The sequence below is a fragment of the Rhinopithecus bieti genome, unplaced genomic scaffold (genome assembly GCF_001698545.2).
Source record: "Rhinopithecus bieti isolate Rb0 unplaced genomic scaffold, ASM169854v2 scaffold_1853, whole genome shotgun sequence".
NCBI classification, from domain to species: domain Eukaryota; kingdom Metazoa; phylum Chordata; class Mammalia; order Primates; family Cercopithecidae; genus Rhinopithecus; species Rhinopithecus bieti.
Window position 1 is genome coordinate 4,966,762 of NW_016804151.1, and position 24,426 is coordinate 4,991,187.

Consider the following 24,426-nt stretch of genomic DNA (forward strand, 5'->3'; position numbering starts at 1 on the left):
GCTCTGTCGCCCGGACTGGAGTGCAGTGGCCGGATCTCAGCTCACTGCAAGCTCCGCCTTCCGGGTTTACGCCATTCTCCTGCCTCAGCCTCCCGAGGAGCTGGGACTACAGGCGCCCGCCACCTCGCCCGGCTAGATTTTTGTATTTTTTTTTTTAGTAGAGACGGGGTTTCACCGTGTTAGCCAGGATGGTTTCGATCTCCTGACCTCGTGATCCGCCCGTCTCGGCCTCCCAAAGTGCTGGGATTACAGGCTTGAGCCACCGCGCCCGGTCTTCTTTTCTTTTTGAGATGGAATCTTGCTCTGTCACCAGGCTGGAATGCAGTGGCACGATCTGGGATCACTGCAACCTCCGCCTCCTGGGTTCAGGCGATTCCCCTGTCTCAGTCTCCTGAGTAGCTGGGACTGCAGGCGCCCCCCACCACGCCTGGCTAATTTTTTGTACTTTAGTAGAGACGGGGTTCACCATGTTGGCCAGGATGGTCTCGATCTCCTGACCTGGTGATCTGTCCGCCTTGGCCTCCCAAAGTGCTGGGATTACAGGCCTGAGCCATCCCGCCCGGCCGAATTTTCTTTTCTTTTCTTTTCTTTTCTTTTTTTTTTTTTTCTGGAGTCATCTCTCCACTCCCAGGTCAGTGTGGTTTGGATGCGGGTGGGAGGGATTGAGCCCCTGAAAATGGTTAGGATTGTCTCTGGCCTCAGCCTCGGTATACACATCACAGGACAAATCAAGCAGCAGTGGTGATGTCCTCTACAGTGGGCAAACTTCTACCCATGTTAGACAGTGCACAGGATCTTTTTTTTCTCTCTCTCTCTCTCTTCCTTTTGAGACAAGATCCTGCTCTGTTGCCCAGGCTGGAGTGCATTGGCATGATCTCCACTCACTGCAACCTCTGCCTCCTGGGCTCAAGCGATTCTCCCACCTCAGCCTCCCCAGTAGCTGGGATTACAGACTCATGCCACTGCCCCCCGCTAATTTTTGTATCTTTTTGGGTAGAGACAGGTTTTCGCCATGTTGCCCAGGCTGGTCCTGAACTTCTGGGCTCAGGCCATGTGCCTGCCTCGGCCTCCCAAAGTGCTAGGATTGCTGGCATGAGCCACCTTACCTGGCTAGGCACAGGATTTTAAGTTTAATTTAATTAAATAAAAAAAAATTTTTTTGAGACAGTCTTGCTCTCTCGCCCAGGCTGGAGTGCAGTGGCATGATCTCCACTCACTGCAACCTCTGCCTCCTGGGCTCAAGCGATTCTTCCACCTCAGCCTCCCCAGTAGCTGGGATTACAGACTCATGCCACTGCCCCCCACTAATTTTTGTATCTTTTTGGGTAGAGACAGGTTTTCACCATGTTGCCCAGGCTGGTCTTGAACTCCTGGGCTCAAGTCATGTGCCCACCTTCACCTCCCAAAGTGCTAGGATTACTGGCATGAGCCACCTTACTTGGCTGGGCACAGGATTTTAAATTAAATTAAATTAAAAAAAAAATTTAGAGACAGAGTCTTGCTGTCTTGCTCTGTCACCCAGGCTGGAGTGCAGTGGCGTGATCTTGGCTCACTACAATCTCTGCCTCTCGAGTTCCGGCGATCCTTGTGCCTCAGCCTTCCTCGTAGTTGGGATTACAGGCATGCACCACCACACCCAGTTAATTTTTTCTATTTTTAGTAGAGACAGAGTTTTGCTATGTTGGCCACGCTGGTCTTGAACTCCTGGCCTCAAGTGATCTGCCTGCCTTGACCACCCAAAGTGCTGGGATCACAGGTGTGAGCCACTGCGCCTGGCATAAATTTTTCTTCTTTAAGACAGGGTCTCTTTCTCTGTCACCCAGGCTGGAACGCAGTGGCACAATCATAGCTTACTGCAGTCTTGAACTCCTGCCTCAACCTTCCAAGTAGCTGGGACTACAGGCTGGTGCGACCATGCCCGGCTTGGCACAGGATTTACATATGGCCCTGGACAAGTCACTGGCCTTCTCTGGCCTTCCCAGGACTTCTCTGGACTTTCTGGGATGCTTCAAGTTCAAATCATCAGTGGTACAACTGTTGAACAATATGAGAGTGCTGCGAGTTACTAGGTCTGTGTGGACCGGTTTTGGATTCTAGGCTGGGTCCCAGGCAGAGGTTGCAGGCTGGGGGAGCTGCAAGTAGGACATGCAGGTGGATAGAGGGCCCAACAGCTTCAGCACTGAGGACTGGACTGGGTTGCCACACCCAAAGGAAGGATCATTACTCACTTCCCACTCAAGAAGCAGTTGGCAGAACTGTTTTGGAGGGGCGTGGCTTGGGGCCTGAGACCTTCGTTCATGCGTTCATGCGGTCCAGATGGAGATCCATGAGAGTTAAGACTCTTTCTAGATATCATGTAGCACTTCAGATTACAAAACTTTTTGCACATGGTCTCCTCTCTGCTTTACAACAGCTCAGGAAAGTAGGCCCAAACATCCACTTTAATAGATAAGGGAGCTCAGAGCAGGTAACCAACCATGCCAGGTCACACAGACAGGGAGGGGGTTGAGCCAAGGTTCAAACCACTGCCTTGGATTTTGCAGATACATCCCTGCAGACAACTTTATTGAAGAGGGACCCTGAAGGCTGAACAGCCAACACAGAAGAGGAGGCACTTGGGGATGAGGGCAATTTATGGCCCTGAGAGGGCTCAGTGCAGGTAGGATGGGAGCCAAGGTAAGGCTGGGCCATGCCTAGCTGCAAGCAAATTTCCTTAAAAAAAAAAAAAAAAAATGACTTTGTCTAAACCTAAAGTTTGTGGTGGCATTCAAGTCCCATCATAGCCCATCTGTCCAGACTCATCTGTCTGGGATCCCCGTCTTGGGGCCAGTGGTCACTGGCCTGCTTCCTGGTCAATTAGCTTCCGGGACTAGGGGGAGGTGTGAGGAGCCTAGAGTGCAAAATTTAAGAAGCACTCACTCTCAGGGGCGTGCAGGTGCAGGGTAGCGAGGGCAGGACTCTAAGAGTGAGTCTCTTTCCTCCCCGTTTACCTGTCCTACTTTCGCTCTAAGCATTAAGTTCCCAGAGGACAGAGACTACTTCTTCATTAGAAGATCCCGGGGGGTCCCCAGCACTGAAGGGCTCACAGTTGGAGCTCAAACATTTGCCAGTGGTCAGGCTCATCTTTCTTTCCCTAGTGAAAAATGGCCTAGGTTGGGAAGGGCAGGTTCCTGTCTACTGCGTGATCCAACCGATTCTGGTTCGCCCAGTGTCTGGACTTGTCCTTTGCCAAGAATAAGCAGGTGAGATGGGCGGACGAACTCCAATGTCCCTGCAAGATTCAGGAAGTCCAAGCCAGAAAGTAAAGGACCTTTAGTTCCACGCATTGTTTTCTTTTTTACATGCGGGGCAACACACCTGGACAGTGTCGATGACTTGGTCCAAGCCACACGGCCGCACAGGGACAGCGACAGGGCTACACAACAAGTTCTTCCATGCTATGATCTATCTAATCAAGGAAAACCTGGGAAGCAGCTACTTGATGCACATCGAGTATATCGACGCTCTACTTACGAGGACTGGAACAGTGAGCAGGATCAGTCCATTGCTTTTGTCTGTCTGCTGAGTGCTGATTGGTCCCCGTTTAGGAAACGGAAAAAGGGGCGTGCACGCGGGCGCGGCTGCGTGAGAGACGCGCGCGGCGGCGCGGGAAGCAGTCTCCTTCCCCACGACCATGGCGTCGCTCGGATGTAGCACCGTCGTCTGCGTGATCTGCTTGGAGAAGCCGAAATACCGCTGTCCGGCCTGCCGCGTGCCCTAGTGAGCGAGGAGGTCGCGGGGTCTGGGGGTGCGGGTGTCCGGCCACGGCGGGAGGGCGGGAGGCCGGGCGGCAGCCGGCGGGCTGCTGGAGGGGCCGCGGGCCCTCGGGGCTGACGCGGCCTGTGGCCTCTGTTGTTACAGCTGCTCTGTAGCCTGCTTCCGGAAGCACAAAGGTGAGTGCCCGTCCCCGCCAGCCCTCGGCCCCCTCCTCGCGCGGGGTAGCCCCCACGTCCAGCCTCCGTCTTGGGGGCGTGGACCCTTGGGCTGCGCTTCTTTCTCCGCCTCGGGTCTCCGTGGGTTCTGCAGGAACCTCGCTTTCTCTTACTTGGTCCTTGGTGTCATAGGCCTCTCCCTGTGTGTCGGACAGTTCCCTCTGTTGTCCCTCTCTTTAATCGCTCTCACGGTTTTGAACAGTCAGTAGCCTTTCTTCTACCCCGCCCCTCCTTCTGCGTACTATTCTTCTTACTTAGAAATAGTTACCGATTGCTTTTCCCACCGAGGTCTACCCTAGCAGTTTCTTTCTCAGTATTCTGGTGTAGCCCCTTACCATTTTGGCTGAAACTGCACAAGTTTAACAATATTTTCACTCGTGTAAATAATGTCTTGTTAGAAACAAAGAGGTAAGTCCATGTACAACACAAGGAGAAGTCCTTGACTTGTTAAGAGAAAAAAGAACCAAGTAAGTTCTGTGTATGTGAACACACTTTTGTACCGTTAAAAAGAAGTGACCTGGCTGGGCGCGGTGGCTCACGCCTGTGATCCCAGCACTTTGAGAGGCCAAGGCGGGTGGATCACCTGAGCCCAGGAGTTCGAGACCAGCCTGGCCAACATGGTGAAACCCCGTCTCTACCAAAAATACAAAAATTAGCCGGCGTGGTGGCGCGCGCCAGCTACTCAGGAGGCTGAGGCAGGAGAATCGCTTGAACCTGGGAGGTGGAGGTTGCAGTGAGCCGAGATTGCACCACTGCACTCCAGCCTGGGCAACAGAGCGAGACTCAGTCTGAAAAAAAAAAAAAAAAATGTTTGATGTAGGCGGGGCGCGGTGGGTCATGCGCGGTGGGTCATCCCAGCACTTTGGGAGGCTGAGGTGTGCGGATCACTTGAACTCAGGAGTTTGAGACCAGCCTGGGCAACATGGTGAAACCCTGTCTGTATAAACAAACAAAAAAAGCCAGGCGTGGCGGTCTGCGCCAGTGGTCCTAGCTACTCAGGAGGCAGAGGTGGGAAGATCGCTTGAGCCGGCAAGGAGGAGGCTGCAGTGAGCCAAGATCGCACCCCACTGGCATTCGCAGACTGGGAAGCCAGGCAAGAGCTCTGTCTCAAAAAAAAAAAAAAAGTTTGACCGTAGATTCTTTTTCAGCTTATTTCCACTCTTGTACCAATATATCGACTTTTTTTTTAGCTTTTAGATCTCAAAGCAGTGAGACTGTACTCAAACATCTCATTTGATTTTATTGTTTGTGGCACTTTTCTTATTTTTTTTTTTTTTTTTTTTTTTGAGACGGAGTCTGGCTCTGTCCCGGGGCTGGAGTGCAGTGGCCGATCTCAGCTCCTGCAACGCTCCCGCCTGCCCCCGGGTTTATGCCATTCCTCCTGCCTCCAGCCCTCCGGAGTAGCTGGACTAGCAGGCGCCCGCCACCTCGCCCGGCTATTTTTTGTATTTTTAGTAGAGACGGTCGGGTTTCACCGTGTTAGCCAGGATGGTCTCGATCTCCTGACCCCTCGTGATCCGCCGTCCGGCTCCCAAATGGCTGGGATTACAGGGCTTGAGCGCAACCCGCGGCCTGTTGTGCACTTTTCAAAACATAGTGCATACAGGCCAGGCGCAATGGCTCACGCCTGTAATCCCAGCACTTTGGGAGGCCAAGGTGGGTGGATCACCTGAGGTCAGGAGTTTGACACCAGCCTGGCCAACATGATGAAACCACATCTCTACTAAAAATACAAAAATGAACTGGGTGTGGAGGCGCGCGCCTGTGATCCCAGCTACTCAAGAGACTGAGGCAGGAGAATTGCTTAAACCATGGAGGCGAAGGTTGCAGTGAGCCGAGACTGCACCACTGCACTCCATCCTGGGCAACAGAGTGAGACTGTGTCTCAAAAAAAGTAAAAATTAAAAAAGTTAAAAATAACTAGTGCATACAAGTTCTTGCTCACTGATTTAAAGGACTGTATGTTATTTCATTATATAGTTGATACGACCATTATTTATATAAAGCTTCCTATTGGTGGATTTTCTTTTAATATTTGTTTTAATTGACACGTAATTGCACACAATTTGAGTTACAGTGTGATATTTCAATACCTGTATACAATGTGTAAGGATCAAATAGGGTAGTTAGCATGTTCATCACCCCAAATAATCATTATTTCTTCATGTTGGGAACATTCACAATCCTCTCTTCCAGCTATTTGAAAGTATAAATTGCTGCCAACATGGTCACACTAAGGTGCTGTGTAACACTAGAACTTACTCCTCCTATCTGGCTGTAATTTTGTATCAATTAGCCAACTTCTCCCTAGCCCCCTACCCTCTACTCTTTCCAGCCTCTAGTTACCACTTTCTACTCTCTACTTCTGTGAAATCAACTTGCTTAGCATCCACATGTTAACAAGAACATCTTTCTGTGCCTGGCTTATTTCACTTAACACGATGTCATCTGGTCTTATCCACGTTGCTGCAAGTGACAGGATTTCATGGTTTTTTATGGCTAATATCCAGTGTGTATATGTACCACATTTCTTTATCCCTGTTGGTGGATCCTTAGGTTGATTCCATATCTTGACTGTTGGGACTAGCAGTAAACACGGGAGTGCAGGTATCTCTTTGGCAGACTGATTTAATTTCCTTTGGATATATACGCAGTAGTGGGATTTCTGGATCATATGGTAGTTCTATTCGTAGTTTTTTTAGGAACCTCCATGCTGTTTTCCATAATGACTCTACCAATTTACATTCCCAATAACAGTGCAGTGTATAAGAGTTCCCTTTTCTCCACATCTTTGCCAACATGTTATTTATTTTCTTTTTGATAATAGCCATTCTTACTTTGGTGAGATGATATCTCATTGTGGTCTTGCCTTGCATGTCCCTAATGATTAGTGACGTTGAACATTTTTTCATGTACTTGTTGGCCATTTGTATGTCGTCTTTTGAGAAGTGTCTGTTCGGGCCATTTGTCCATTTTTATTTTTTTTGAGACGGAGTCTCGCTCTTGTCGCCCAGGCTGGAGTACAGTGGCACAATTTCTGCTTACTGCAACCTCCGCTTCCGGGGTTCAGGTGATTCTCCTGTCTCAGCCCCCAGAGTAGCTGGGATTACAGGTGCCTGCCACTATTCCTGGCTGATTTTTTTATTTTTAGTAGAGACGAGGTTTCACCATGTTGGCCAGGCTGGTCTTGAACGCTTGACCTCAGGTGATCGACCTGCCTTGGCCTCCCAAAGGGCTGGAATTACAGCTGTGAGCCACCACGCCCAGCCCATTTGTCCACTTAAATTTTTTTTTTTTTTTTTTTTTTTTTGCTGTTGAGCTCCTTTTGTATTCTAGATACTAACCTTTTGTCAAGTGAATATTTTGCAAATATTTTCTCCCATCTTATAGTCTCTTCACTCTGTTGTTTCCTTTGTTGTACAGAAGCTTTTTTGTGTAACAGAATTCCATTTGCCTAGTTTTGCTTTTGTTGCCTTTTGAGATTTTATTCATAAAATCTTTGACTAGACCAAAGTCCTGAAGCATTTCCCCTGTGTTTTCTTGTAGTAGTTTCATAGTTTCAGGTCTTATATTTAGGTCTTTAATCCATTTTGATGTTTATATATGGTGACAGATAAGGATCTAGTTTCATTCTTCTGCATATGATTATCCTTACAGTTATCCTATTTTTCCAGTACCATTTATTGAAGAATGCTTTTTTCCCAGTATATGCTGTTGGTGCCTTTGTGAAAAGTCAGTTGGCTGTAAATGTGTGAATTTATATCTGGGTTCTCTAGTCTGTTCCATTGATCTATGTGTCTATTTTTATGCTAGTACCATGCTGTTTTAGATATTATAGCTTTGTAGTATATTTCGAGGCCAAGTAGTGGTGATGCCTCCAGCCTTGTTCTATTTGCTCAGGATTGCTTTGGCTGTTGAGGATCTTCTGTGGTTCCATATTAATTTTAGAATTTTTTTTTTTAAATTTCTGTGAACAGTGTCATTGGTATTTTGATAGGGATTGTATTGACTCTGTAGATTACTTTGGGTAGTATGGTCATTTTAATATTTATTTTTCTTATTGGTGGATATTTACATTAATTTTGCCTTTGTTGCTGCTATAGGCAGTGTTAAAGTAGTATTTAATAAAGAATAATTTTTTATCAGAAATTTCTAATAGCCACATCTGTTGTACACTTTTCATTTGTCTTTTTATTTTTATTTTTTTGCAACAGTCTTGCTGTGTCACCCAGGCTGGAGTGCAGTGGTGCTCACTATAGCTGTGACTTCCTGGGCACAGGCAATCCTCCTACCTCCGCCTCCCAAGTAGTTGGGACTACAGGCATGCGCCACCATGCCTGGCCTATTTATTTTTAATTTTAATTTTTGTGGGATGAAGTCTCACTGTATTGCCTGGGCTGGTCTTGAATTCCTGGGCTCAAGTGATCCTTCCACCTTGGCCTCCCAAAGCGTTGGGATTACAGACGTGAGCTACCCATGTCTAGCCTGTCATCTTTCTTGATTCCTATGAATATCTGCTGTGTTTGGCTTTTTCTTTCTTGATATTCTCCTTTGGAGGCTGGGAAGATACTGCTCTGTGGTATTCTTTCCTCCCTTTCTCCCTTTGAAGTCCTAACCAGGCCTGACCCTGTTCTAGCCTCTGAGGTCAGATGAGATAGGGTGCATTCAGGGTGGCATAGCTGTAGGTTCTCCTTGTTTCTTCTTTTTGAGACAGAGTCTTGCTCTTTTGCCCAGGATGGAGTGCAGTGGCGTGATCACAGCTCATTGCACCCTTGGCCTCTTGGGCCCAAGTGGCCTTCCCACCTTAGCCTCCTGAGTAACGGAGACAAACTTTATCTATTTTTCTTAGAGACAGGATCTCACTGTGTTGCCCAGGCTGGTCTTTGACTCCTGGGCTTAAGCAGTCCTCCTGTCTCGACCTCCCAAATTGCTGGGATTACAGGCAGGAACCACTGTGCCCAGTCCTCCCTTTTGCTAGATCTCTCCCTTGAAATTTGGTCCTTGACTTTTATTCCTAGGTAGGTGGTCTCTCTTTTACTTTAAACTTTTTTTTTTTTTTTTTCTTGCTGACATCCAGATCTTTAGCTCCAGCCTCTTTTTGAGCCCCTTAGACACAAATGTATTTTGGGGTCAGGTACAACTCAGAAAATTCACCTCTTCTCCAGTCCCTCCTGCTGTGTTCCTTACACGTATAGCACAGCTGTAAAGTTAGATCTGGATTCTAAAATCTGCCTCTGCTACTTACTAGCTGTGGACACCAATGGACAAGTTTATTACAAGAAAAATTAATCCTTTCGTCTGTAAGTGGAATTAATAGTGTCCATGTCATGGGGGCTTTCTAAAGGTTCATTGAGCCACTATGTATCTCACTGTGTACCTGGCACAGTGCTTGGCACTCAGTCACTGGCAGCTGTTGTAACTGCCACCTATCTGACCAGAACCTTTCCGTAGCATATTGTCAAATCTACATTTTAAGTCTCTACAATCTGGTCCTGCCTTTATGTCCTCAGAATCCTTTCCTGTGACTTCATGCTCTGTTGATTCTCTGTCACCCAGGCTGGAGTGCAGTGGCACAATCATAGCTCACTGCAGCCTTGACATACTGGGCTTAAGTGATCTTCCTGCCTCAGCCTCCCAGGTAGCTGAGACCACATGCATGCACTACCATGCCTGGATGATTTTTTTTATTTTTTGTAGAGGCATAGTCTTGCTAGGTTGCCCAGGCTGGTTTCAAACTCCTGGGCTCAAGTGATCCTCCCACCTTGGCCTCCAAGTGTTAGGATTACAGACGTGAGCCAGCACAGCTGGCCTTCTGTTGACTTTGTAAGTTCTTTGGTTGTTTTTTCTCTAGTTTTATCCCATCTGGTATCTGGTTTACAGCAGCTATTTCAAACACCCCAGTTAATTGTGGTGAGAATCTTGTAAGATTCAGCAGGGTGGGGAGGATGGGGACAGGTTCTTGGGGTGCATGAATGAGCCCTGCTTTCTCAGCCTGCTGGCGGTTTTCCTTAACCTCCCTCTTGCTTTGATCTCTCACTTCCACATTCCTGGGCACCCACCCACATCCCTTACCTCAGACACTTGCTTCCTACCTAGATGCTAGCTTGGTGGGGAGGTGCAGCCTTGTTGCTGAAATGGAGGTAATGTGGGCCTGGGATTTGTGTCTTTTTCAGAACAGTGCAACCCTGAAGCTCGTCCTGCTGAGAAAAAAATAAGATCAGCTCTTCCTACCAAAACCATAAAGCCTGTGGAAAACAAAGGTGGGTTGGTTGACTTCAAACAAATCTACAAGGGACTTCACATAGAATAAGTTGAAAGGAAGGAAAAGGGGAGACTGGGGCTGGTCAGGGAATCCAGAACAAGAGCTTCATTGGGAAACAACAGCTTTCTTAGCCCTGAGCATCAGGAGTGGGGCCATGTCATCATGAGTGATGTTGAAGCAACAGCCTGAAAGCAGTATTCAGAAGAAAAATGGGCAGAAGACAGAGATGAGAAAGGCCATGGCTGTGGTTTGGGGCTCTGTGGTGGGCCCTGCTGGCAGGAGCCTTCTCTAGCCCACAGCTGCTGGTCTCCCTCCATGAATCTGGCTGGGGCTGTCAGTTCACCTGAGCTCAGCCCAGGCAGGAGGCTTTCTTTGTCCTAGATCATCTTGCTGCTGCTGGGGGTTCAGAGCTCATAGCAGTAGTGGGCTGTCGACCCATCCGTCCAGCCATCTGAATGTTCTTTAATACCTCCTGGGTGTCATGCACCATGCCAGGCTCTGAAAGCAGCCCCTCTGGTGCCACCAAAGAGGTATTGAACATTCACTCCAAAGGCATGGCCCATTTTTGCCCTTTGAGAAATTTCCAGGTTGGGTTCAGGCAATGCCAGCAGTTTCTGCCCATGCTGAAAGCACAGGAGATTCTGCTTGACTGTTTTTTACAGAGCATCCAGTTAATTGGCCCATCACAGGGTTGGAGCCATGTAGAGGTGGGGATGGGTAATAAGTTATTAGACAGCCAGGGTCTAAGCCTAAAGACCAGAGGACCACATACACAAGTAAGGATGTGAACACTAGGGTGCATTTGTTAAAATCACCAATTCTTTCACTTAGCCTCCCTCTTCTAAAAAAGGAGTGTTAGTATAGTCACAAACTCCAGAGAAGAGGATTTTTGTCTGTACCTGCTTGAATACCCCTATCACTATTACATGTGTGTGCATACATTTTTATCCTGTTGAAGTAGTTTTAAAATCTGGTGCCCAGGCCTCCTTTTTAGTCATGAGCCGTTGACTGTTTTGTATTCCTTAGATGATGACTCTATAGCTGATTTTCTCAATAGTGATGAGGAAGAAGACAGAGTTTCTTTGCAGAATTTAAAGAATTTAGGTAAGTCTGTGCTGTGCTTGTTTATTTGTCAGTGGTTGAGATACATTTACTGTGTTGTAAGGATTGTGATTTTTTTTAAAGTTATTAAATCCTTGAATAAGTATGGCATGCAGGGCCCTTACTATCTAGCAACATAATTCTGTAAACATAAGGGTGTCACACCTCCCAGCCTGCCCACACCATTCCTTCTGCCTGGAATCCTGCTGGTCTTGCAGGTTGGCAAAATTTTGCTCCTCCTTCAAGGCTTGGTAGAAGTTTGCTTTGCTCAGCTAAGCTTTTCTTGACTTTTTGTGTCTCTTTCAGAATTAGGCACTTTTTTGGTTTCCCTTAGCAACTTGGACTTCCTAGTAATAAATCACTGTTACATTTTATGGTAATTTATCTCTCACATACCGATTTGTACAGCAGGGACCTGTATTCCCAGATCCCCAGTGCTCAGTTCACAGTCCAGCCTTTAACGCAAACGGGTTATCACATGATTTGGTTTAAGGGGAAACAGGTGTTGCCATTTTTGTAGCACTGCTTATTCAGTCCTTAAAACATTGTTACATGTGTATAGTGTGTTAATTTCGTTCTTCCCATGTCACAGAATCATGTTAAAAGGTTATGCTTTGCACTTAGTCTCATGGTTATGATTAGACTGAGTTTGGAGCTGAGCTGGTAATAGGTGTGAAAAATTTTATAGACTGTAAAGTACCATGCAGGTATTATTGTTGGTTCCCTGCTACTGGTCCTGCTGCACGCCAAATCACATGCTCAGACATCAGAGTATTTCATATAGCTGTCTTCACCACTGGCAACTTGTATGGCTAGAAGGAAATCATGCGAGCAGCTTAATGCTATTATTAGCTTTTTGATTGTGCTGATAAAGCATTTTTTTCTTAGCTGAAGTGGCACGAAGTTACAATATTTACAAAGATACCAAGAACTAGTATCTGTTACTGCATTTAATGTGGAAATAGTTTGATATGCTGATCTCACCTTTCATTTTATAGAGGTGGTATCTCGCCACGTTGCCCAGGCTGGTCTTGAACTTCTGAGTTCAAGCGATCTTGCCCACCTTGACCTCCCTAATTGCTGGTATTACAGACAGGAGCCACCACGCCTGGCTGATAGTTTTATTACACTTGAAATATTTCTTCACTTTTCAGCCATCTCCATGTTTTCCCACTTGAACTCAGATTGGCTTTTTTTCTTGTTAATTTTTAGGGGAATCTGCAACATTAAGAAGCTTATTGCTCAATCCACACCTCAGGCAGTTGATGGTCAACCTCGATCAGGGGGAAGACAAAGCAAAGCTCATGAGAGCCTACATGCAAGAGCCCTTGTTTGTGGAGTTTGCAGACTGTTGTTTAGGAATTGTGGAGCCATCCCAGAATGAGGATTCTTAAGATGGATTATTGTGCTGCTTGCTCAAACGTGTGCTTGACTCCCAGAACCTGCCTGCTCCCTCTCCCAGGAGACCAGCTAGTGTGGGGGGGCCCCAGACAGAAGAGGTTTCCAGGATGCAGACTAGGTTATACAGGCCTTTACCGGCATTGATGTGGCTCATGTTTCAGGCAGACGTGGGGCCCTTAAGGTGGCAAGTCCTTTGTGGAGAAAAAACTTGACATTCAGATGGTTGTTTTTAAATGTTTTACTTTTGGTACAGTTGATAGACATCATAAATGATATCAAGCTTTACACTTCATATGGAGTTAAACTTGGTCAGTGTTACTAAATAAAATCAGGATGTGATTCTACTGTACATTGCATTATTCATAATTGTTTGAAATTACATTAAATAAATCAACTTATTAAATACTAAAGTTTTGTTCCTTTTTAAAGGAAATAACCACAAAATTTTCCCCAGCCCAAATTTTAGGCCAACTTTGGTTGTTTTCTTCCAAAAGTGCTTATGTGGAATTGGGTCCCCACTGTAGTGACAGTCAGTCATGACTGCTGCTGAGTTTGATCTGTGAAGGTAGTGAAATGTGGCCCTGATGTTTCTTAACCCTGGTTTGCTAACTACCAGCCCTGACACCATCAGTGCTTGATGTAGCCTGGAGCCCCAGGCCCACTGATGCACTGGGCATGGGGCCCTGGCTTGAAGGCTGGAGCCGTTACTGTTGTTCATGTGCATTTGGAGCACTGTGGGAATCGTCTGGCAGCTGTGTGCTGATTAAATGTCTTTGGCAAGGCAGCTGGCAGGAAAAGGCCTTGTGGAAACAAAGGCACCAAGGATCACCCAGCCCAGTAAAGGCAGAAGCGGTCACATGTGGATCAGCCTGTGTCTTTCCAGCAGAATCTGATTAAAGCCTGTAATGCTGTAGGGCGAAGGTTCAGGGCAGATGTCAGCATAGCGCAGTGGAGACTTTCTGCAGTGAAACTTGATCGATCCCTAGAGGGGAGAGAGAGCTGCAGCTTTAGCCCCAGTTCCTGGGGCTAACAGAGCGTAACAGAACCCCACACAGCAGATGCTAGAAATGCAAGGAGGTATGGACAAGTACTAGTACTGGGGGCCACAGCAGGATTAAAATAGCGTTACATCCACTCAGTGTGAGACAGATGAGGAAACCCTAGGAGGAGGCGCTCCCTAAGAGGAATGTCTGTCACACTCCTATGACTGCTTAAAGCCGGAAGAACAAAACATTTACCCTTCTGTTTAGCAGGCCTGTGTGTTTTCATGGGAGATTTCATTCAGATTAAGGCCTACAGTAATTCCTCTGAATGGAAATTCAGCGTTTCCTTCTGCCTTGTCATTTCACTTACTCCTTGCTGTGACTCCATGCAGTAGGTTGAGTATTAGCCCATTTTCTAGACAGACTCCGAGAAAATGTGTCTTAGCCAAGATCATCCAGTGAATGGGGCAGAACCAGGACCCAGACCCTGGAGTTCTACCTCCCAGTGCAACACACTTTCACCTTTCCTCGGCCACTTTATTTCTATGAGGCCTGGCTTACTGGGGTGACTCACAAAGCCCTGAGTGACACTGACTTCCTGAGTGTGCTGGCTGACTTTTCCCTGGATGCAAACAGCTGGGCACGGTGGCTCACACCTGCAATTCCAGCACTTTGGGAGGGCAAGGCAGGTGGACCGCTTGAAGTCAGGAGTTGAGACCAGCCTGGCCAATATGGCGAAACCCTGTCTCTATTAAAAATACAAACAAAATGCAGCCAGGTGTGGTGGCACATGCCCTGTAGTCCCAGCTATTCGGGAGGCTGAGGCAGGAGAATCACTTAAACCCACTGCACTCCATCCTGGGCAACAGAGAGACACCATCTCAAAAAATTAACATGAAAAAAGACCCACAGAGAACTTGGACCACGGACCCTGCTTGTCATTTCCTCAGCTAGAAAAGGAGAAAAACTCAGAAATACAGTTAGAGGAAAACATGGTGCCAAATCCAGTGCCTTTTGAGGTAACCAACTGATCACAACCGAAGTTGTGATGTGGGACTAACTAGATTATTTGCTCTCAAGTCTTGGGTAGTTTCTTTTTTGCTACGTCTCATGAATTTTTCCTCTTTTCTGTAACTGACCTATTATTACCCTAAGCCAAACTTTTTTTTTTTTTTTTTTTTACACGGACTCTTGTCCGACAGGCCTGGGTTGCAGTGGCGCAATCTTGGCTCACTGCAATCTCCACCTGCCAGGTTCAAGCAATTCTCATGCCTCAGCTTCCCGAATAGCTGGGACTACAGGCACCTGCCACTACACCCAACTAATTTTCGTATTTTTAGTAGAGACAGGGTTTCGCCATGTTGGCCAGGCTGGTCTTGAACTCCTGACCTCAGGTGATCCACCTGCCTCGGCTTCCCAAAATGCTGGGATTACAGGTGTGAGCCACCACTCCAGGCCCTAAGCCGAACTTTAACCACCTCCTGCTCCTGACTCATCTAGAGCCTTGGTTCTCACAGTGTGGTTCATGGAGCATCAGCATCAGCTGGGAGCTTGCTAGAAACACAGCATTGCATTTGGAAATGGGACTAAAAGAAGATTTAGAGATGCTGAAATAATTAGAAGCACTTTTTAGAAAGATAAAGGGCCCTGGAAGATTCCCAGTTATAACAAAGTAAATAATCCAAACCTGCAGTTGGTTGGGACGTGCAGGCCTCTGGTTTACCCAGTAGGGTTAGGGAGGGATCTTTTTTTTTTTGAGACGGAGTCTCGCTCTGTCGCCCAGGCTGGAGTGCAGTGGCTGGATCTCAGCTCACTGCAAGCTCCACCTCCTGGGTTTACGCCATTCTCCTTCCTCAGCTTCCCAAGTAGCTGGGACTACAGGCGCCCGCCACCTCGCCCAGCTAGGTTTTTTGTATTTTTTAGTAGAGACGGGGTTTCACCGTATTAGCCAGGATGGTCTCAATCTCCTGACCTTGTGATCCGCCCGTCTCGGCCTCCCAAAGTGCTGGGATCACAGGCGTGAGCCACCGCGCCCGGCCAGGGACGGATCTTGTCCCAGCCTCAGTCCCACTCCCACTGTGAACTTGTAGGCTTTGCTCCTGCTGTTCTCAGGATCAAAGCTGTCATGGCCATCACATACAACGTACCTGAGGCAGTGCTCGGATGGATGTGACACCAGCCTGGTCTTGTTGTGCTGTCTGGACAGTGTAGCTCCTGGGGCTGCTCCTGGGGAGCTGGAGGCAGGCCCAGACCACTAATTTCCTCTGAAAGCTGCCTACACCCATTGCTGTATTGGCCAGGACCAGTCCCAGGGGCCAGAGGCGGATTATTGCCTCCAGGAACCTGGTCTGCAGCGGCGAGGTGCTCAAGGAACAGGGAGCTTGAGAAAAGTGTTTTTCTTCCACACCATCCAGTTCTTTAGCAGCAAGGTAGGCCATTCTGATCTTAAAAAGCAAACATCCTTTTATAGCTTTAGATTTATCTAGACCTCTTCGCAGAAAATGGAAATCAAAACTATCTTTAACAAATCATGTTAACAAGGTGAACTGAAGGCACCTGGTTGTGAACAGCTGGCTGCCCTGAACCGAACTGGTTCCATATGGCACAAGTCTATACACCCCAGGCAACTGTGCTTAGGCCTTACATATGCTACTTGAAAACAAAAAAACAGCCCATTGAGATATAACTGATACGCCATAAAACCCAGTCTTCTAAAGTGTACATCTCAGAGTTTGGTATATTCCCAGAGTTGCTTACACCACTCTTTACCTTCATAACCACCCTGCAGGGTAGGTGTTACTGTGCCCACCGCATACACGAGGAATATGAGGCTCACATGTGAACAACCTGCCCAAGGCCACCTGCATTACAGTGGCAGAGCCAGCATTCCCACTCAGGTCCATCTGATCCCCAAAACTGATCCACTGCCCCCCCCGACTTCTTGGGTCTTACTTACTCTCCACTTCTGCCACGCATGCTTGATGACTGTGGCAGCTGCATGGAGCCTCTGGATGTGTTTCCGAGTTAACCAGGAACGAATGGCTAAGAGGTTCGCCCAGAAACAGGAGAGATAATAAAGGAGCCGTTAGAGCTGTCAGTGACCTGGCTGCAGCAGCACCACAGTTGCTGTCAAACTTTCAAATATGTATTTTTTTTTCAATAAATAAATGACTACCTTGTGCTACAGATAACATTCTGAAGTCAATACATAAGGCAAAATTGGCTTTTAAATATTCCTTACACTGCCCACACACTTGGATACACCTACACAATACAGTGAAGGGGCACTGGGGAGCCTGGACTGGCTGAGGGCCCAGCAGTCACTTCTCGTCTCAGACTTGGTCCAGGTCAGCACCCAGGGAATGGGAGTGGTCTGGACTGTCTATGCCTTTAAAAATTGGCTTTTTTTTTTTAACTCCTCAGTTGAATTTGGTTGCTTTATGCATCCCTGATCTCACATCACCATATACCCAAACACTGATACAATTAATAGATGGTGGTAATTTTTATTCTCTTCTCTACAATTTCAGCATATTCTTTTTGTTTTTTCTTTTTTTTTTTTTTTGAGACAGGGCCTTGCCCAGGCTGGAGTGCAGTGGCATGAACAGCTTGTTGTAGCCTCAGTAAGGCCGTAGCTTCAATCTTCCAGGCTCAAGCGATCCTCTTGCCTCAGCCTCTGGAGTAATTGGGACCAGGGCACGTGCTACCAGGCACGGTTAATTGTTATTTTATTTTTTTTGAGACAGAGTCTTGCTCTGTCACCCAGGCTGGAGTGCAATGGTGCAATCTCAGCTCACTGCAACCTCTGCCTCCTGGGGTGAGGTGATTCTCCTGCTTCAGCCTCCTGAGTAGCTAGGATTACAGGTGCGTACTACCACACTTGGCTAATTTTTGTGTTTTTAGTAGATACAGAGTTTTGCCATGTTGGCCAGGCTGGTCTCGAACTCCTGACCTCAAATGATCTGCCTGCCTTGGCCTGCCAAAGTGCTGGGATTACAGGTGTGAGCCTCCACATCCAGCCATTTTTTTTTTTTTTTTTTTTTGTAGCGATGAGGCCTCCCCATGTTGCCCAGGCTGGTCTCAAATTCCTGGGCTCAAGTGATACTCCCACCTCAGCCTCCCAAAGTGCTGGGATTATAAGAGCAAACTATTGTGCCCAGCTTCCTTATACAACTTTTTAATGCCTACACGCACAGAAACACACCTTACAAGGATGGCATCACCCTAAATATGTAGTTTGGCATCTAGGTATGAATATCATTTTGGAAGTGGTTCTCCATTAAATTTATAATAGTCTTCAAAAACACTTAGCTGCATCATAGGGACAGTCTGGTCCCTCATTTGGCTATGACGTCACCACTGTTAGATATTTGGATTCTTTCTAACACTTTTCCTTTTCAAAATAAGACCACTATGAACATGGTGGTTAATACATCTTTTCATTTGATGAACTCCTTTTGGTTTTTACCTTCTCCTTAAATTCATTCCAGCCCCAGAGCCCAGCAGGTAATGGTTTGAGTTGTCATAAAGGAAAAAAAAAGTTGGCCTAAACAGCTGTCAGGGTCTGAGAAAGAGGAATTAAAGACAACGTTTAGCCTCCACTTCTTACAGAGTACCTTTGTTTATGGAGTGACTTGGTTTCCACTGAACTGGAGAGACATTATGGGTGAGAGGGATAGGGAATCTGAATCCCAGCACACCACAGGGACGAGGCATCCATCTCTTCAGGCTGGGACACAGCTTCAGGAGATGGGGACTCGACGAGCCATGTTTCAAAGGAAACCAACATCCTGTGGAGTCTGTGTGCAGTGCTGACAGGTGACCTGCCCACCTACCTGCCTGGATGAGCATGGCGGCCCGCCGCTGCCGCTCCTGCTCTCGGTGCCGGTGTCGCCTCCAGCCACCCTGGATGCAGCGGGCACACTGCTCCAGCACCTGGGTACGCCCGCATTCCAGAAGCTCCAGCTGGGAGAAAAGGCATCCACTGAGGGCAGCCTCTTCTCCCCCTGCCCCATCCTGCTGAGGAGAGCACACAGCTGGCCTCTGTAACCTCCTCATGCCCAAACCAGCTCACCATGGAATCAGTAATGAACACCTTGGTCCTGCCACAGTGCATGGGGGCTGGCATGGCCTCAGCCGAGTCACCAGGTGTGGCTGCTGCCTGAGTTAGGACCGGCAGAGTGTGGAGAATGTCCTGGATGAGAGGTTCAAGCGTGGCTTCCTCACTGTGTGGACACCATTCTGGGGGAGGGAGATGGCCCTATCAGTGCCTGGTCGTCTCTGCACGCCTCTGTGGCCTGAAGAAACTGGCTTTGGCCTCCCTAGCACTCTACAGGTCTCTTTCCTGCTGTTCTTGGCTCTAGCCATTTTTTCCTTGTTCTTTTGGAGGAAGCCACCAACAGTCCCTCTATTGTCCCTCAGGGCACTGGCTGTTCCGTGGAGCCTTGGAATACCCACTTGTGCCTGTGTGTCCTGGGGTGTCCTACAACCTCTACTGCCGTGAATCCCTTTGGGCAGGCTGGCAAAGGGTACCTGACACCTGGAAGGGTGACTCCTTCCAAGCTTGGATTCCCAGGCTGCTCAGCCAGCATTTGTTTCCAAGGCCACAAATGCACATCCTGAGGGCCAAACAGGGCAGCTAGGCCACTCCCTCAGCCCCAACCCCTCACTCCCCACCATGTATGGGAAAAGGGAGATGCAGTCCCAGCCCTTAGTTTGGGAATCTTCTATTGCAAATAAAAAGAATAAATTAAAAAATAAAAATAAAAAAAAATCCCAGCCCTGCAAAGGTCCCGCGTCCCACTGCCTGCCCTCCCGCAGCTCGCAGGGCTTACTCCTGGAGAGGGAGGATTTACCTGAAGACTCTGACCACCTTAGCTGCCCAGTGCCTCTCTGGAGACAGAGGCTGCCAAAGGAGACACCACAGATGAGAACTACAGCAGCAAAATCAACCAGGGGCCAGAAGGGCTTTGGGCAAGAGACATGGAACAGGACAGCATGGAGAGGGAGAAGAAAGGAGAAAGGGTGAAAGGAAAGTGAAAACTGCCCAGGAGGGGAGGAAACAAAGCAGGATTGCCCTAGTGGCTGTGAGGGGCCCAGGGTAAGGCTGGGTGGGAGGGGCAGTGGTGCTGGGCTGGGGTCCTGCCGAGGTGGGACCCCCCCCCGCCCCGGCAGCCTGTCCTTGGCCTGTTCTCCCTCTGCCTGTGTCTGGGTCCCGTGGCTCCCACAGCCTCAGTTTTATCTGCATGCTAACAACCCCCACATGAGGGCCTCCAGATCTTTCCCTCGAGACTAAAGCCTGCCCAAGTGCCTTGCAGACTTCTGCACTGGACAAGTCACCCACCCCCAGGTTCTTGAGCCTCCCTGAACCTCTCTTCCTCTTGCTTTTCCCTACTGCCCAGGCTAATTTACTCTTTTCCTCTCCCTCTACATCTAGTCAAGCCCCTACCAAGACTGACCAGTTTCTTCCAACAAACATTTCCCGACTGTGCCCGCATTTCTTGTTTCTCTCTACTGGGGCAACTTTGCAGCCTCACTCCCACGGCCCTCCATGGCACCCCCAGAGTGGGCTCCAGAAAGTGTGAGGCCGAGAGAGTCATTTGCTCCCTCCCCTGCAGTGCCTGCTCATGTGCCCAGAGAATAAAGTCCAGATTCCTTGATGGAGCCCTACCTGCCACTCCAGCCTCACCTGCCCCAGTTCTCTGCCTCAATGAACCAGCAACACAGATCGGGCGGAATTCCTCATACCCACACTGCTGCCTCAAGCCTCCGGGCTTTTGTTCACATTACATCTGTCATGTGGACCACCCATCACCTGGCTAATCCAATTTATTCTCAGATACTACCTCCTCCAGGAAGCCTTCCCCAATTCACAACTCCCCAGCACCACCCAAAGCATCCTGCTCATAGCTCTGCCTTTCCACTTTCCATACTATGTGTCTTTTTTGAATCTGTTTCCCCCACTGAACCAAAACCAGTGCTGTGTTTTATTCACCAGTAAGCCCCAGCCCCTAGCCCTGAGACAGGGCACAGGGTAGATGCTCAGTAAACTGTGGTTGCACAAATGACTAACACATGGGTCCCACTCACCAGGGAGCCCTTTGGCAGGATATGGGCTGTGGGGATCAGAGGATGTGTGAGGACGAAGCCTTCTCAGCAACTTGTATCGTTCTAGAAAGTTTTGGTGAGAGATCCTGGAAGCCAAAGCAGGCAGGAGAGAATTACTTCATCTGTGAGCCAGGTACATGGCTCAGGGCTAAACGGAAGGTATTCTATTTAATCCGTTCAACAACACAGCACAGTGCTGCCCTCCCTGAGTATCCCCGCTGAATGTGAATGTGGTTTTGGAGCAATTTCTAGGATCACTTGGTCGGAAGCCCATAAAGACCATTTAAAATGGGTCTGTTCTCCCTGCTGCCTTGGTCTACCAACACAAAGCATCTCTTGTGTTAGTAGGGGATCTGTGGGCTGCCTCCCTCCAAAGGGGCTGACAGGCCTCTCCCCAAACAACTGGACCACTGCTATGATGCAGACATGCTTGGCCACATCTCCCCTCTGACCTCTCCGACCCCACAGTCTCCTCTGCTTCCCCCAGATCTCCCTGCTCCCCATCAAGGCAACACTTCTCAAACAGCTGATGGCACCTGATATCTGCACTTCCTCCCAATTGCTTGTCAACCCTCCTGAGTCTGGCTTCTGTCCCCAACATTGTACCAATGTGGCTTTCGTCAGTCATCAGCGGGTACAAAATAGTGCACAATAAGTGAATGGATAAACGAATGGATGCTGCTCCCTAGTTCCCAGTTGACTTCTACAGACCAGCCTCTTTCTCTTCATCTCCACATCTCACTTTGGGTTGTGCAGGCTCTTGCCCCATGAGAGTCCCGAGCGCCACTCTGCACTGGCCCTGCACTGTGCCGAGATCGAGCCCACTCACCGGATGGGGAAGCCAGCAGCACTGATATGGATGGTCTCCACGAGGCCACAGGCCTCCAGCTGGCTCAGGACCTGCAAGGGTGGGGAGACAGGGTAGGCACCTGCAGCACGGGGCCAGCAGGCCAGAAATGCCATTCCTCTTAGCCCTTCTTAGGCCCTGGCCAGTGCCGAGCTGTAGGCTCTCGCAAGGCTTGGCTAATCGAGGGACCTTGAAAACAAATCTCCTGCAAGAAAGGGTCCCGGTGGTCCCAAGTCCCCCTCATCCAATGTGTGGCTTCTGATACAACTGAGGCAAGTGCTGTCCTGGCTCTGTCTCACTCACCCTGCCCTCAGTGTAGTCTCACTACCACACAGCCCCGCCCAGGCAAATTTCCAGTTTGGATTGTTTTCATTGTTTGCAGGCATTAGAGGGTGGTTCACAGCTGAGAGGCAGGGAAGATTATACTATAAAGATTCTTCTGTGACCTGAACCCAGGTCTTTACCACAGAACTAAGTTGTCCTGGCTACAAACCCAAAGGCCACATCTACCAGGCCACACCTTCAGCAGTGTCCAGCATTCACCCCTTATCCACATCCCTCAGAACCTGGAACCCCAAGAAAAGGGCAGTTGCTGGCTAGAATGCTTTTGTTAGATTAGAAAAAAATGATACCGGCTGAGTGCAGTGGCTCATGCCTGTAATCCTAGCACTCTGGGAGGCTGAGGCGGGCAGATGACCTGAGGTCAGGAGTTCGAGACCAGCCTGGCTAACATGGCGAAACCCCATCTCTACTAAAAAGACAAAATTTAGCTGGGTGTGGTGGTGTGCACCTGTAATCCCAGCTATTTGGGAGACTGAGGCAGGAGAATCACTTGAACTCGGGAGGTGGAAGTTGCAGTGAGCTGAGATTGTACCACTGCACTCCAGCCTGGGTGACAGAGTGAGGCTCCGTCTCAAAAAAAAAAAAAAAAAAAAAAAAAAAAAAAACAATACCTCCAGTGAGAAACAGCTGCACTGTAAGGGGACTGCATGGTGATGCAGACTTTCAGCTTATCACAAGAGACACCCATTCCTCTGCGCAGCTTCAGTCTCTCATCAGGGTACAAGGCTCAAAGAACAAGATGCACTGGAACTTACCTCCTGGCTAGGCTACCATGTACAGACTACACAACCATACATGCTTGCCCTGCCACAGCAAGGGAGATGGGTCCTCTCTCATGTCAGGCCTGGCTGGAGAGACCACCTTTGTTCACTCCATTTGGAGCAGATGTCCTGCCCTTCATCTCTCCAGGGCCTTGGCCAGATGGGGCTTGGTGCAAAGCAGCTTTGGCCCGGTGTTAATTACCTCCTCTTGGAGGAAGGTCTGTGCCTGACCCTGGCTGTTGGGCTTGATGCAGCGAATGTAGTGGGGCGTGGTGCTGTGTAGGACCTGCAGAAGCTGCTCCAGTGAGGCCTGCAGATGAGAGACCATGGGGTTAGGCAAGGAGAGGGGCTGCCCAGGGCCATCAGCTGGGCTCTGGTTAGTAACTACATCAAATGCCTCCAGAGGGCCTGGAACTTCCAGGATCCTGAGACCAGGAATCTCCTGTGCAGGGATGACTGTTGCAGGCTCTCAATGAGCCGGCTCAGAGCACATTCCTCTCCCGACTTCCCATGCTCCTCACCTCTGTCTTCAGGGACCCTTCTAAACCTGTGACCCTCCCTGACTGGTCTCCCTGAATCCAATCTCCTCCTCCTTCCCTGCCCCGCTTCTCCCCAGAGCAATCTTCTTAGGAAAGAATGATCTCAAAACTCCCTGCCATTCATTCAGCAACAACTGTTATCATTCAGCTCATCCTGTGTGCTGCAGGCTGTGCCACAGGCTGCCTGCTGCCATGTCAGAGCTCAGTCCAATGGGCCACACATGTTGGATGAACACCCTTGGGGGTGTGTCTGAGGCTGGGTAGGAAGGTGCTAATCAAACCTGGTTTTCTGTGTGCCCCCTCAAGGAGGTGGTGATAGAGCTAAAGTCTGAAGGATGAGAAGGACTAAACTAGGAAAAGGAGCATGGAGGATGGGAGTGAGGTGGAGCTGATGGGGCAGTGGTCAAGAGTATCCCAGGAAGGTGGGGTGGTACATGCAAGGGCTGAGGAGCGGTAGAAAGTAGACAATGTGAGAGAAGTGAGCGAGGGTAGGGTTAGAGCAGGAAGCTAGATAGCTGGGGATGAGCCAGGTCAAAGAAGTTCATGTAGCTGATCCTCTGCCCATGAGCACCCCACTGGCAGTGGGTGAGAGGCTGCATAGTGCCCCCATAGGCCCCTAGGCTTCCCATCATATACCTGATAGCCTATTTGTCTACTGTTTCTGTTTTCCACACTGAAGTATAAACTCCAGGGGACTGGGACCACATCTACTTGACTTGCCACTGCTCCCCAGCAAACAGTACCGATCCTGGCAGGTGCTCAATAAATATTCGTGAGACTGCAGAGTGAAGCAAGCACCTCCCATCAGCACATTAGACCCACCTTGAACTTGGATACCACGGTCAACACAGGGGCCCTGCTCTGGCCAGAGGGTTCCTCCTGGGTCTTCTCTTTGGGGTTAGTAGGAAATAGCCCCATGAGCAGGGAGTCCTGGGATTGCTGCAGGAGACTGGTCAGCTCAGGTGGGACAGGGTCCTGTTGAGAAATGGCAAGAGCAGCAGGTGAGGACAGGTGGAGCTTCTGCCCAGAACCATCCACTGCCCACCCAAGCCGCAGATGACAGGGCTTCCAGGTAAGACAGGGCCCAAGTCCAAGAGAAGGTCCCCGGGACG

General features: G+C 48.8%; 2 protein-coding genes across 3 annotated transcripts in view; one reads left to right on the forward strand and one right to left on the reverse strand.

The window, feature by feature from the left end:
* Window positions 1-13,145, forward strand: part of ZNHIT3 (zinc finger HIT-type containing 3) — a 14,221-nt gene extending 1,076 nt beyond the window's left edge. For both annotated transcript variants that reach the window (XM_017866985.1, XM_017866986.1), the window contains exons 2-7: window positions 2,544-2,659; window positions 3,588-3,759; window positions 3,901-3,932; window positions 10,145-10,231; window positions 11,260-11,337; window positions 12,547-13,145. In XM_017866985.1, the coding sequence (XP_017722474.1) occupies window positions 3,674-3,759; window positions 3,901-3,932; window positions 10,145-10,231; window positions 11,260-11,337; window positions 12,547-12,728 (465 nt within the window). In that variant the 5' untranslated portion in view covers window positions 2,544-2,659; window positions 3,588-3,673 and the 3' untranslated portion in view covers window positions 12,729-13,145. The remainder of the gene's footprint in view (window positions 1-2,543; window positions 2,660-3,587; window positions 3,760-3,900; window positions 3,933-10,144; window positions 10,232-11,259; window positions 11,338-12,546) is intronic.
* Window positions 12,963-24,426, reverse strand: part of MYO19 (myosin XIX) — a 42,911-nt gene continuing 31,447 nt past the window's right edge. The window contains 10 exon segments of the mRNA XM_017866973.1: window positions 12,963-13,595; window positions 13,598-13,717; window positions 15,866-16,162; window positions 16,675-16,760; window positions 18,554-18,683; window positions 18,793-18,959; window positions 20,808-20,911; window positions 21,655-21,725; window positions 22,978-23,085; window positions 24,137-24,289. Of these exon segments, the coding sequence (XP_017722462.1) occupies window positions 13,440-13,595; window positions 13,598-13,717; window positions 15,866-16,162; window positions 16,675-16,760; window positions 18,554-18,683; window positions 18,793-18,959; window positions 20,808-20,911; window positions 21,655-21,725; window positions 22,978-23,085; window positions 24,137-24,289 (1,392 nt within the window). The 3' untranslated portion in view covers window positions 12,963-13,439.